The sequence below is a fragment of the Felis catus genome, chromosome X (assembly GCF_018350175.1).
Source record: "Felis catus isolate Fca126 chromosome X, F.catus_Fca126_mat1.0, whole genome shotgun sequence".
NCBI lineage: Eukaryota > Metazoa > Chordata > Mammalia > Carnivora > Felidae > Felis > Felis catus.
Window position 1 is genome coordinate 112,394,715 of NC_058386.1, and position 13,466 is coordinate 112,408,180.

General features: G+C 43.9%; 1 protein-coding gene across 1 annotated transcript in view; it reads left to right on the plus strand.

Annotated features, from left to right (window-relative positions):
- LOC101083916 (transmembrane 9 superfamily member 2-like) overlaps positions 1–13,466 on the plus strand; it is an 88,453-nt gene that overhangs the window by 45,214 nt on the left and 29,773 nt on the right. Inside the window, exons 8-12 of the mRNA XM_023249085.2 lie at positions 5,686–5,765; positions 9,753–9,861; positions 11,100–11,232; positions 12,705–12,824; positions 13,026–13,083. Of these exons, the coding sequence (XP_023104853.2) occupies positions 5,686–5,765; positions 9,753–9,861; positions 11,100–11,232; positions 12,705–12,824; positions 13,026–13,083 (500 nt within the window). The remainder of the gene's footprint in view (positions 1–5,685; positions 5,766–9,752; positions 9,862–11,099; positions 11,233–12,704; positions 12,825–13,025; positions 13,084–13,466) is intronic.

Sequence of the window (13,466 nt, forward strand, 5' to 3'; positions counted from 1 at the left end):
CTAGATCTCCGTGCTTCCTGGGAATTTCCCCTCGGGTCCACGCTTCCGCGTGTTTCCCCCCTTCCTGCTGCTTCTCACTCTCAGTACAGAAAATCTCACCAGGTCTCGTGACACGGATGGATTCCAGGCCCTTGGCTGGATGAACTACACTGTCTCACCCCGTGCGGACTGCGGAAGGCTTCCATGTACCTCTGGCACACGGGGTCCTTCTCGGGGTCAGTGGGGGAGGGGCAGGCACAATCCTGACGCAGGGACGGGGCAGGGAGATACGGACAGGAAGCCACACCCCATGCATACGTCAAACCACTTACAGGTGTCAGGACCATGCAGCAGCTGGGGCCCTCGACCACCGGAGACCTCCTTGAACCTCCTCGACAGTCACCTGCAAACTGCTGTTTGGAAGCAGAGCTCACGGTCATTGGTGAGGTCGTGGGCCTCAGCCCCTGGTCAGGCAGCTACTGGCTACAGAAAGGTCCAGAGGCGGTATAGTGTTTAGTTACAATTCTTTTCGGGTTTTTAGTTAAGCGTCTTGTGGGGCACCTGGGTGGCTCAGTCGGTTGAGCGTCTGTCTCTTGATTTTGGCTTGGGTCACGATCCCAGGGTCATGAGATCGAGCCCTGCGTCATGCTCCACCTGAGCTTGGAGCTTGCTTAAGAGTCTCTCTCCCGCTGCCCCTCCCCCACACTAGTGCACATGCTCTCTTTCTCTCTCTCTCTCAAAAAAAAAAAGAAAGCATCTTGTGTATTTTATGTTTTCAGAAAATGATTCATGTTCCCAAATGGGTATACAGTTTGGAGTTTATATAACAAATATGTTCAGAAGTTATTGAAGGATGGGTCATAAAGATTAATATCTGAGTGAAGACCTTTTATTCATACATTTATATGACAGATATTTGTCGAGTGCCTACTATATGCCTAGCCTGGGAATTTTTATTAAGTAACTTCTTTACCTTCATTTCTCACAATAGTCCTCTGAAAGCAGGTACTGTTTTAAAACTCCACTTTATAGAAAAGAAAACCGAGGGGCACGTGGGCGGCTCAGTCGGCTGAGCGTCCAACTCTTGGTTTCAGCTCAGGTCACGGTCTCACAGTTTGTGAGATCGAGCCCCGCGTGGGGCTCTGTGCCGACAGCGCGGAGCCTGCTTGGGATTCTCTCTCTCTCCCCTCTCTCTGCCCTTCCCTCACTCTCGCTCTCCCAAAATAAAGAAATAAACTTAAAAAGAAATAAAAACTGAGACCCATAGAGGGAAAGCCACTTGCCAAATGGCTTTTACAAATGTAAAGGATTATAAACCAAGATTAGTTTGACTAGAGAGTCCAGGCTCTTGACGCAGCCTCTGTAATACATGGTGTGAGTTTAAAATGGGAAGGAATTATGGCAGGTGAATTGGCCAAGAAGGCTTTATAAGAGAGGAGTGTGAGGCATTGTGGGAAGGCCAATGGACTGAGTTAAGAGACCTAGATTTTAGGCATTTGGGGAGGAGCTAGGGTAGGGCTTTCTGGGTAAGAGTGTACATGGGAACAGTGCCTATGGGGAAGAGTGAACAAAAGTCCAATTGAAAGAAAATTGTCTTCATTTGCTTATTCATTCATCAGATGATAGTAAATGCATTTTATGTGCCAGGGATTAGGTGCTGGGGTCCCTAAAGGCCCAAAAGATTCAGTTTGACACCTCAGACTTTAATCGTTTATATAGTATTGGTAGGAAGTTTAGAAAGATAGACTTGGGCCAGAGTTTGAATGGCCTTGAATGCCAGGCTACGTATTACGATTCACAATACTTTTATTTCAGAAACTTACCGTTTTTATACCACGAACCAAAGATTTTGTGGCTTCATTCTAATCACATTACTCTTAGCTATGTATGTGACTTACATAAGCTTCATTTGTGGGTTGGCCTGGGATCCTAGCCACATTTATAGCATTGGGTTTTTGTTCCCCCTCCAAAGCATATTCTTGATTTGTAGGCAGCATGGGCCAGTAACTGAATTGAGAAGCAGAGAATTTTGGCGCTGGCTTGCCTCAAGCTCACACTGTGACCTTGAGCAAGTTCGTTTTGCTCTCTGAACGTCAGTTTCCCCTGTAATAAAATGAGAGAGTTGAAATGGATCAGTAGTCTCAACCCTATCAGACTGATGTCCTCTTTTTTTTTTTAATTTAGAGAGAGAGAGAGCATGAGTGGGGGAGAGGGGCAGAGGGAGTGATGAGAGAGAGAGAGAGAGAATCAGAATCTTAAGCAGGCTCCATGCTCAGTGTGGAGCCCGACATGGGACTCGATCCCAGGACCCTGGGATCATGACCTGAGAGTGGAACTCAAGATCCCGACACTCCACAGTCTGGGCCACCCAGGCGCCCTGATGTCTTATTTTAATATCAAATGTTTTCTCTGTCTCCCTTTACTATTGTAAATTCATATTTATAGACACTAGATGATTGAACCTGTCTGTACACCTAGTTTCAATAAACATCAGTATAACATCCTAACTATAATATAAAAGAAAAAAAGTAATTTTTTAAGAAAATAGCATGTATTTCAGTACATATTTCAGTCCCCGTCAGATGCATGCACCAATGTGTTTAATCACTGTAAATGTCAGGGCTGTGAATGCAGATGAATATGAGAATATCGTCCATTGGTAGCTCAAGTTCCACATCTTTCCGAGAGAGGGCATGATTTTCTGAGATGTTGATCAACTCAGTTCTGTGTTGTGCTCGTCTCCCAGGGAAGTGCCGTGTGGGTCCCGCCTTCTCTGCTGCTTGATCCCTGAAGTATCCCCTACGCATCCTCATCATGCCCCTTAGGGGGTGCTGCTCCCTCTGTTGCAATCACCTGGACCAGAAGAAACCCCAGCTGTCTGCCCATTTGATTCTCTGAGTCCCTGCGTGAATATTCTTTGAGTCGACATCCATCGTGGGGTCCTGCGTCAGGATTCAAGAAGTCTGGTTTTGTTTCTACTTTTGCGGCTCGTGCCTCCGGTAGTAAACACCAAGGACTTGTTTACCTGCTGTGGTTTTGTGAGAACTGCAATGTAAAGAAGCGGAATAGCTCATTAGTGTTCGGGGGATTGAGGAAGTAGGTTTCACCACTTACTTACCTTCCTGCGTTTGTCATTTTGCTCTCAAATGTGCCTTAGGAGTTTTAAATGGTTCCTTGTTTTCTTAGGGCAGAGTACCACGTGTTATGGTCTGTTATTGCCAGCAGATGGCGATGTTTGGTGCAAAAACTGTCAGGCTTACCAGCTGCAGCTTTTTCTAGGCTCTCTTAGTATTTAAAATTCAAACTTCATGGTGCATATTGGAAAGTATCTCTCCTTTTTGAAAGACCCGATATGAATTAACTTGCTTAAGGCAATGGGTAGGCTGGTGAAGAGAAGCCTGCAATTCAAATTTTTACAAATTAAGTCACATTTGACGACAGGCCCAGTATTTTAGTAGAACAGCTAAGATGTATGTTTTTATGCAGTGAGTAGTTGATCCCTTGATTTATCTGTGAATTCTGATTTCCAATTTGTAGGTTTTAAGTGATAATTTATTTTGAAACACTTTCGGACCACAGAAGGATTGCCAGAACAATACAAAGAGCTCCCCCAGTCCCTTTAATCAGAACCCCCCAATTGTTAATATTTTACCTCATTTGCTCCATGGTTCACCCTTCTCTCTGTGTCCATTATCATTAGTCTTTCTCTGAATCTTTTGAGAGCTAGATGTTCTATCGCCCCTAAACGCTCCAGAGTCCCCCAAACAAGATCATTTTCCTACTAGAATAGCATACAACTAGCATATAACTCTGCAAATCAGGAATCTGTATTGCTATCACATTACCATCCCGTCCACATGCATCCATTCAAATGTTGCCAGCTGGCCAACAATGTCACTTTTCCCCTTTGTGGTTTGAGGTCCTGTCTAGGAGTATGTGTTGTTTAGTTTGTGGTCTCCAATCCAGACCCGTTCTTTAGTCTTTCTCTGTCTTTCACATCCTTGAAATTTTTATAGAGTACAGACCTTACAATCTGCAGGATATCCAGCAAACTGGGTCTGGTGGTTCTTATTTAAAAAAAATTAAAAAAAAACCTTTTTTTATGTTTATTTATTTTTGAGAGAGCACAGTGGGGGAGGGGCAGAGAGAGAGGGAGACACAGAACCTGAAGCGGGCTCCAGGCTCCGAGCTGTCGGCACAGAGCCCGACGTGGGGCTCGAACCCACGAGCCGCGAGATCATGACCTGAGCTGGAGTCGGACTGACTCCACCAGTCAGACTGACTGACTCCACCAGTCTGACACCAGTCAGACTGACTGAGCCACCCAGGCGCCCCCTGTCTGATGGTTCTTTATGACAAGGCTCGGGCTGTACGTCCTTGGCAGGGACCGTACCACAGACCTGATGCTGCATACATCAGGAAGTACGTGATGTCAACCTGCCCCATCACTGGTAATGTTAACTAGGGTCACCTGGTCATCAGGTTTTAACTAAAATCCATCATTGAATTAAAACCCAATTAAAATCTATCATTTGGGTTTTTTTTTTTTTTAAGTGGCATACTTTAGGGGCACCTGGCTGGCTCCGTCAGTAGAGCGTTATCTCTTGATCTCAGGGTCATGAGTTCGAGCTCCATGTTGAGTGTGGAGCCTACTTAAGAAAAAAGTAGGAAAAAAAAGCAGTGTATATTAATTTTTCTCCATACTCCAACTCTAAACTTCGGGAAAAACACCTAACACCCAGCTTTAAATAATAAGTCATTTCAAACATTACTTAGTCAATTTGTACCAGCATTTTCCTTTTGCTAAAAGCATGTTATTGATTTGAGCGGTGATTACACTGTATTAATGGTGTGTTTATTGGGGATTCCCAGTTCCGAACTTCATCTATTGGGGCTATTTTGTAAGAAAGCTACTGACAGTTTGAGGTTGATCACATGTCACAGAAACAGCTTGATTGGTAATTGTTTTTTCTTTCTTTTTTTAAGTTTATTTATTTATTTTGAGAGAGAGAGAGAGAGAGAACAGGGCTGGGGCAGAGAGAAGAGGGAGAGGGGAAGAGAGAAAAGGACAGAGAGAATCCTAAGCAGGCCACATGCTGTGAACACAGAGCCTGACTCCACACTTGATCCCACAAACTGTGAGATCATGACCTGAGCCAAAATTAAGAGCCGAATGCTTAACTGACTGAGCCACCCAAGCACCCCAGTCATTGTATTTTCTTATGGTTTATTCAGTATTGAAAACTACAAATCTTAAAAACAAAGCATCTTTTATAAACTTGTTGCTACGACATCTCAAAATACTTAACATATAAAAATGCAGGGGCACCTGGCTGGCTCAGTCAGAAGAGCATGCAACTCTTGATCTTGGGGTGGTGAGTTCGAACCCCATGTTGGGTATAGAGATTACATAAATAAGTAAACAAACAAATAAATACTGAGTCTGTTTTTTTTTTTTAAGGTGCTATTTCTGGTGAACAGTGGCAGGCTACCAGTACTTTCTTCCTAGTTCCTTCCTGAAATGAAGAAGAATATCACTTAATAAAAATAAGATAAAAATGTCAGGACACATCTTACTATTCCAGGAAGTTAGTAGTAAAGAAAAGGCAAAAATATATGCAGAATAACTTTCTGTCTGTTTTAGGATTATAACCAGCACAAGTCACTAGAAGTTTGGTCATATAACTGTATATTTTTGTTTGTTAGGAAAACAAAAGCATCAAGTGGGCATCCAGGTGGGACTACATTTTGGATTCCATGCCTCATACCAACATTCAGTGGTTGAGGTAAGTCCTTTATTTTTATTGTTTATTTTTACGTTTATTTTCTTTAGTAACCTCTGCCCAACAGGGGGCTCGAACTCAGCATGCTGAGGTCAAGGGTCGCATGCTCTTCTGACTGAGCCAGCCAGGTGCTTCTAGGTAACTACTTTATTTTATGTATTTATGTATTTATTTATTTTTAAATGTTTATTTTTGAGAGAGAGAGAGAGACAGACAGAGAGACAGAGAGTGAGTAGGGGAGGGACAGAGAGACAGAGGCAGAATCTGAAGCAAGCTCCAGGCTCCGAGCTGTCAGCACAGAGCCCGACGCGGGGCTCAAACTCACGAGCCGTGAGATCAGGACCTGATCCAAAGTCGGACGCTTAACCCACTGAGCCACCCAGGTGCCCCCTCCAGGTAAGTACTTTATAAAACAAAGAGTAGGTAGCTTCAGTAGGAGACATGTAAATATATATTTGTATTAAATATACATATATATATCTTATATATATCTTATATTTTATATATGTACATATATATATATCTTAAAGTTTATTTTAAGAGAGCGAGCAGGGGAGGGGCAGAGAGAGAGAGAGGGAGAGAAGCAGAGAGAAAATTCGGGGCTGAAAGAAAGGAGCCGGACGCGGGGCTCGAACCCATGAGTGGTGAGATCTATATACCTATGTGTTTTATTTATTTATTTATTTATTTATTTATTTTTTTTAACGTTTATTTATTTTTGAGAAAGAGAGAGACAGAGCATGAACAGGGGAGGGTCAGAGAGAGAGGGAGACACAGAATCTGAAACAGGCTCCAGGCTCTGAGCTGTCAGCACAGAACCTGATGCGGGGCTCGAACTCACGGACCACGAGATCATGACCTGAGCCGAAGTCGGCTGCTTAACCGACTGAGCCACCCAGGCGCCCCTATACCTATGTGTTTTAAAAAGCTATTTTGTTACTGGAGATGATCTTGAGCGACACCTTTTCCTCCCTGTGGCTGGTTTCCCCTCTCCTTTCTCGCACACACCTCTCCACGTGCACAAAGAAAGAGAAAAAGGAAGACGGGCCTTAAATACACGCCTGCGTACGCCGAAGGGAAGAGCGGCTTGAGGTGGGCAGGGTGTGACTGCGCACGAGGTGAGAGGAAAACACAGTAGAGACTTGTGCTCCTGGGTTCAGAAAGTCTGAGGAAGAGGGCCAGGAGGAAGGCGGAGGCATTACATGTGAGACACCAAGACCTTTCAAGGGGCCCTTCGTTCCCTCAGCGGGGCGGGTGACAGAGAGGACCGTGTGGGGGACGAGGTGTGTCGGGGAAGGGCTGCTCATGCCACTGGTGTGCTTCCTCGTCCCCGCGAGGCGGCCAGACGCCCTGTTGGGCTCTGGGACAGCGTGAGGGAGGCAGACGGACTTCTGCTCCCGCGAGGCTTTATGTTCGGGCGGATGCAGAGGACACGAGCTTGATCGCTCGGGAACCTTCAACAGGGCCAAACCGCAGAGGTGGAAGTTTCGGCCTGAAATGGAGGGAGGAACCAGCTGAGAACGTGACGATTGGGCGTGACTGTGGCCAAGTGCTGAGGGAGGTCGGGGGGTAGGTCAGTTGGGGTGGAAGAAGACTATGAAAGTAAAAATGAAAGTGAGGGAAGGTGTGGTTCCGAGTATGGTCTCTTGAGGTGACGACCCTCCTTATATACCCATTGCCTTTTAAGTGAGAATAACACGCCCCGCTCCTGTGTTTCTACACGTATTCCTTCGTGTCTTCCTGCTCTCCCCCCTCCTCCTCCTCCTCCTCCTCATTATTATGATCATATGGTAGCTTTTCCAGAGTCTTCTGTTTGGGCAACTGTCCAGGTCCCATTTTCTCACATCCCCAGAAGTCTCTTCAGGTAAAATTTATTTAAATGGTTTCTCCAAAGGGATTGGGAGACCAAAGGGCCTCCAGATACACTGTGGGGGCTAATCTCTAGTAGTATTCGTATTTATAGCGTAATAAGGAATGTACTTTGTTTCAGCCATGATCTAATTCACTTACTACATTAACAGACGTTTTAGACATCAGTCATCTTTAAAATTTTTTTAATGTTTATTTTTGAGGGAGAGAAAGCATGAGCAGGAGAGGGGCAGAAAGAGGGGGAGAGAAAATCTCAAGCACACTCCACGTTGTCGGCTCAGAGCCCCACATGGGGCTCGAACCCACAAACCGTGAGATCATGACTTGAGCTGAAACCGAGAGTCAGACACTTAACCGACTGAGCCACCCAGGCGCCCCTGAAAGTTTTTATTTATTTATTTATTTTGAGAGGGACGCCTGGGTGGCTCAGTCGGTTAAGCGTCCGACTTCAGCTCAGGTCATGGTCTCGTGGTCTGTGGGTTTGAGCCCCACGTCGGGCTCTGTGCTGACAGCTCAGAGGCTGGAGCTTGCTTTGGATTCTATGTCTCCCTCTCTCTGCTCCTTCCCCACTCATGCTCTCTCTCTCTGTCTCTCAAAAATGAATAAATGTAAAAAATTTATTTATTTTCAGCATGAGAGTGTGCACACGCAAGCAGGGGAGCGGTCGAGAGAGTGGGAGACAGAGAATCCCAAGCAGGCTCCGCGCTGTCAGCACAGAGCCTGGCTCAGGGCTCGAACTCACGAACCGTGAGACCATGACCTGGGCTGAAGTCGGACGCTCAACCGACTGAGCCACCCAGGCGCCCCTCCTATGCTGTACCTTTTATCCCTGTGACTTATTCATTCCATAGCTGGAAGGCCGCACCTCCCACCCCCTGCACTCATCTTGCCCATCCCCCCACACCCCCTCCCCTTTGGCAGCCACAAGTGACTTATTTGTTTTATAACTGGAACTTTGCACCTCTTAATCTCCTTCATCTATTTTGCCCATCCCCCCATACTACCTCCTCTCTGGCAACCATAGACATCAATCATCTTATTGGCATCTTTTTTTAAATTTGTTTTTGAGAGACAGGGAGAGTACAAGCGGGGGAGGGGCAGAGAGAGAGAGGGAGGGAGACAGAGGATCTGAAATGGGCTCCGCGCTGACAGTAGAGAGCCTGATGTGGGGCTCAAACTCACGGACTGTGAGATCATGACCTGAGGGAAAGTCAGATGCTTAACTGACTGAGCCACCCAGGCTCCTCCTTATTGGCATCTTTCTAGAACAGTGTTGGTCTTTTCAGATTCTGGTGAAGCTTTGTTGATGTGTTTGGGTTTGGCTGGGTGGTGGGATGGCAGAAGGGATTGGTTTTGATTTGGGAATAATTTTGAAGTTTAAATTTTAGAAACAGTAAGAGCTGGGAAGTACAGTGACCATGGGGTCATTACCCTGAAGCTCATAAAAAGACCACAACCTTGGTCTATCAGTTAAGAAGTCAGTCAGCCATTAGTTCAACCTTGATTCCTGGACTTTCATTCTCAGTTCCATGGTCTGGAATTGAGTTTCTGTTAATTGATCTTATTTACTTCTTCTTGCTTCTTTTTGGGAATGTACCCTTAAAAAATTCTAAAATCACCTTAAGAATAATGTTGCTTCTATTGCTTTATTTGGTTTTGTTTTGTTTCTTTTTAGTGTTTATTTTTGAGACAGAGAGAGACAGAGCATGAGCGGGGGAGGGGCAGAGAGAGAGGGAGGCACAGAATCCGAAGAAGGTTCCGAGCTGTCAGCACAGAGCCCGATGTGGGGCTTGACTTCACGAACCGTGAGATCATGACCTGAGCTGAAGTCGGACTTAACAGACCGAGCCACCCAGGCGCCCCTATATTGCTTTATTTGCAATACAGTTTTGTGGATTATGTGTATTAATACATAATATCAATATATTGTGTATTATAATATATTAAGTTCATTTAATATACTGATGTATTCAGCTTTTGATCTAAGTTTAACCTTGGAAAAGTGATCAACATGATGATAATTTGAATGCCTTTCTTTTATATGTACCCACATTTTCTTCTCACTGTTTAAATAAGGAACTTGACGTTTAACTTCTCTTTTTTCTTCTTTAAATTTTCTAGTATTATGAATTCCTTTGTTATCATTCTCTTCTTATCTGGCATGGTGGCTATAATTATATTGAGGACTCTTCATAGAGATATTATCAGATACAATGAGATGAGTTCTTCTGTAAGTAAAAATGCACATATTTGATTCAGCAAATATTTGAATGCCTACTCTGTCCACTTGTCAATGTTATATTTTTACTTAGGGCATATAATACCTCGAATACAGCACATTTCGACGTCTAGCAATTTAGCCTATTATACCAAATCAGAAAGTATAGAGTTGGGTAGGTTCTATCAGAAAGTATAGAGTTGGGTATGCTCTGTAAAAGTAGCAGTCAGTTTATTAGAGAGGTATTTGTTACCCACTCTGGTTCTATTCCTTTTTATATGTTTCTGAACTTTTAAAGTTTTATTTAATGTTTCCATTAATTTGGAGTATGAGATAAATGTATCAAACATTGCAAAATGTTATCATTTGGGTTAAATTTAGTTAAAAAAATCTTTTTTAACATTTATTCATTTTTTGAGAGACAGAGTGAGACACAGAGTGTGAGCGGGGGAGGGACAGAGAGAGAGGGAGACACAGAATCGGAAGCAGGCCCCAGGCTCTGAGCTGTCAGCACAGAGCCCGATGCGGGGCCTGAACTCACAAACTGTGAGATCATGACCTGAGCCGAAGTCAGACGCTTAACCGATTGATCCACCCAGGCACCCCTCTTTTTTTTTTTAACAAATTTTTTTTGAGGTTAAATTTAGTTTTATCTCATTTATACTGTTTCGACTCTTATAATCATCTGTGTATTGGTGAATTTTAGATTTATTTTTTTTTTTAAAAGAGAATCCTTTGTTTTTCTTTTCTTTTTAAGGTTTATTTATTTTTGACAAAGAGAGTGCAAGCGGGGGTGGGGTCAGAGAGAGGGGGAACAGAGGACCTGAAGCGGGCTCCACACTAACAGCACAGAGCCCGATGCGGGCCTCAAACTCACACACCATGAGATCATGACCTGAGCCGAAGTCAGACGCTCAACCAAGTGAGCCACGCAGGTGCCCCGAATTTTAAATTTCTATAAAAATTGGCCGAATTCCCTCTGTATATTAAATCATTTCACTTTCTTCATGCAATTAAGCCAGGTGTGTTCCTTATATGAGGAACACATTCCCTCGAATGCAAAACCTAGAGTAAGGGAGTGCCTCATTTGGATGGCAGGATCACCTACCTTCCAGAGGGCTGCTGTATCCAGAATGAGCCATTGGCTTCCAGTTAGTCTGTCTTTAGAGGAAAATTCATTTCCGTCTAAGTTTCTGAGTTCTGGTAACTTTCTGTCACAGTGTGTTTACCAAAGATTTTCTCATATGCAGGAAGACGCCCAGGAGGACTTTGGTTGGAAGCTGCTTCATGGGGATGTATTCAGACCACCAAGGAGTAGAATGTTGCTGTCAGTTTTCCTGGGCCAAGGAATACAAGTTTTGATCATGACGTTTATCACCTTATGTAAGTAGGCTCAGATCAATATGCGTCATCTTAAACATTCTTAGTGAACTGTTGCCGTATGTTAAATTTTGATCCACGTGTACAAAAGGGCTTTGAAAATACCCTAAAGTTTAAGAAAATGTACGTTTTATGGTACTTACAATTCTATCTTCTCAAATTAAGGATAGGAGTCTGAATACGTTCCTGTCTCCGGGACCTTTCATGGCTTCTTCAGTTGTGAATTATTTATTGCGCTGTCCAATAACAAAGTCCTTGCTTTGCAAAAGAGAAGCTTTCTTGAAAATCAGCATGTGGGTAGAATCATATTTTAAGTGGACTAAGGGAATTCATAATTAAACACTAGCATTTTGAAATGCTGTGGCAAGCCTAAGTGCTGGTCTTTAAACGTATAAACAGAATGGCATCTTTAGGAGGCTCACAATGGCTGTTGAACCCTGGCTGCCTTCATGTATAAAGTAAAAATGGAGCCTGTCAATTTTTGATGGCCAGAGTGGTGATTTTCATAAACAAGGCTGCTGTAAAAAAAAAAAAAAAAAGGCTTGTTAGGTGTTTCAGATGTCAGTGCTAACTTCAAAATTCAGCTTTTAAGATTGTATTTTCCTGAGACCAAGTCTCGCCTTGATTTTTTTTTTTTAATTTTTTTTTCAGTGTTTATTTATTTTTGGGACAGAGAGAGACAGAGCATGAACGGGGGAGGGGCAGAGAGAGGGAGACACAGAATCGGAAACAGGCTCCAGGCTCTGAGCCATCAGCCTAGAGCCCGACGCGGGGCTCGAACTCACGGGCCGTGAGATCGTGACCTGGCTGAAGTCGGACGCTCAACCGACTGCGCCACCCAGGCGCCCCTCGCCTTGATTTAAAAAAAAATTTTTTTTAATGTTTATTTTTGAGAGAGAGAGAGAGAACAGGGGAGGGGCAGAGAGAGAGAGAGGGAGACACAAAATCTGAGGCAGGCTCCAGGCTCTGAGCTGTCAGCACAGAGCCTGACATGGGGCTCGAACTCATAAACTATGAGATCATGACCTGAGCCAAAGTCGGATGCTTAACCGACTGAGCCACCCAGGTGCCCCACTGCTTTGATCTTTTTTTTTATTCTTCCCCTTGAATACAAGGAAGCAGAAGGAAATTTTTGTGGGAAAATGATTTTCTGTTTACGGAATGATACTAGAGTAAGGGGGATTGTTTATTTAATTTTGATTTAAACGGTGAGGTAAAGACTAGATCCAACTTGGAAGCTGAACTTCACTTGCCTTGCCTTGAAAATCACACCTTTTCATTAAGACAAAATTGTCATTAGTTAAGTGAATAACATTCATTCACAGTGTCACTTAAGATCTCACATGACAGAATATCCTTGTGTGCTGTTACACATAATATGTCTTAATCAGTGGGTCTTTAATTTATTACAAAGTCTTGTGTGCTTCTGAGGCTATGATCGTAACTGGTTTGATATTTCTTTTTTGTGCCTTTAGTTCTGGCCTGCCTTGGTTTTCTATCCCCCTCCAACCGAGGCGCTTTAATGACCTGTGCCGTTGTGCTCTGGGTCCTTCTGGGAACCCCTGCCGGATATGTGTCTGCAAGAATGTATAAGAGTAAGCATTACATCTGCTCTCATTCCAGTAAGTTCATGCGTTCAGTGTAGAAATTAAAAGGCCGTAAAACACAACATTTGAGAATCGCATGGGGCATTTTAGCCGACCCATCCAAAGGTACTTGTGTCCTGGTCATAAAGTAGGTCTAAAGTGGACCGAATCAAGTTGCGACAGTAACTCTTCTGTCTTTTCCTTCCTCAGCACTTAAAGGTGTTAAATGGAAGACCAACTTTTTGCTGACGGCACTATTATGTCCTGGGTGAGCATTGCACGTTCTCCGTTCTCTATGCAATTACACTCTTCCTTAGACTTCGCCTTGGAGAAATCATCGTAGGTGATAATGAAGGGTCGAAGGGAGAGGAGTTTTCTGTAGCGGCAGCATTCTCTCTTTGTACAGCGTAGCCTCGAGCGCAAAGAGATAGCCAGGGTGCTGCTGTATTGAATTTTGATCTTCGGTCTTGGAGCACATTTCATAAATGCTCATCTCAGTTATACATCTTGCATTATATACCATATTAGAATGGCAATTTAGGCACCACCTTGTGTTAGTCCCCTTGTCGCTGCCTTCTGTGATTCTTTCTTCCCGTCTCCCTTAGTGACTGCACTGTCATTAGTGACTGCAGTTCGGGGGTAGAGTCATTG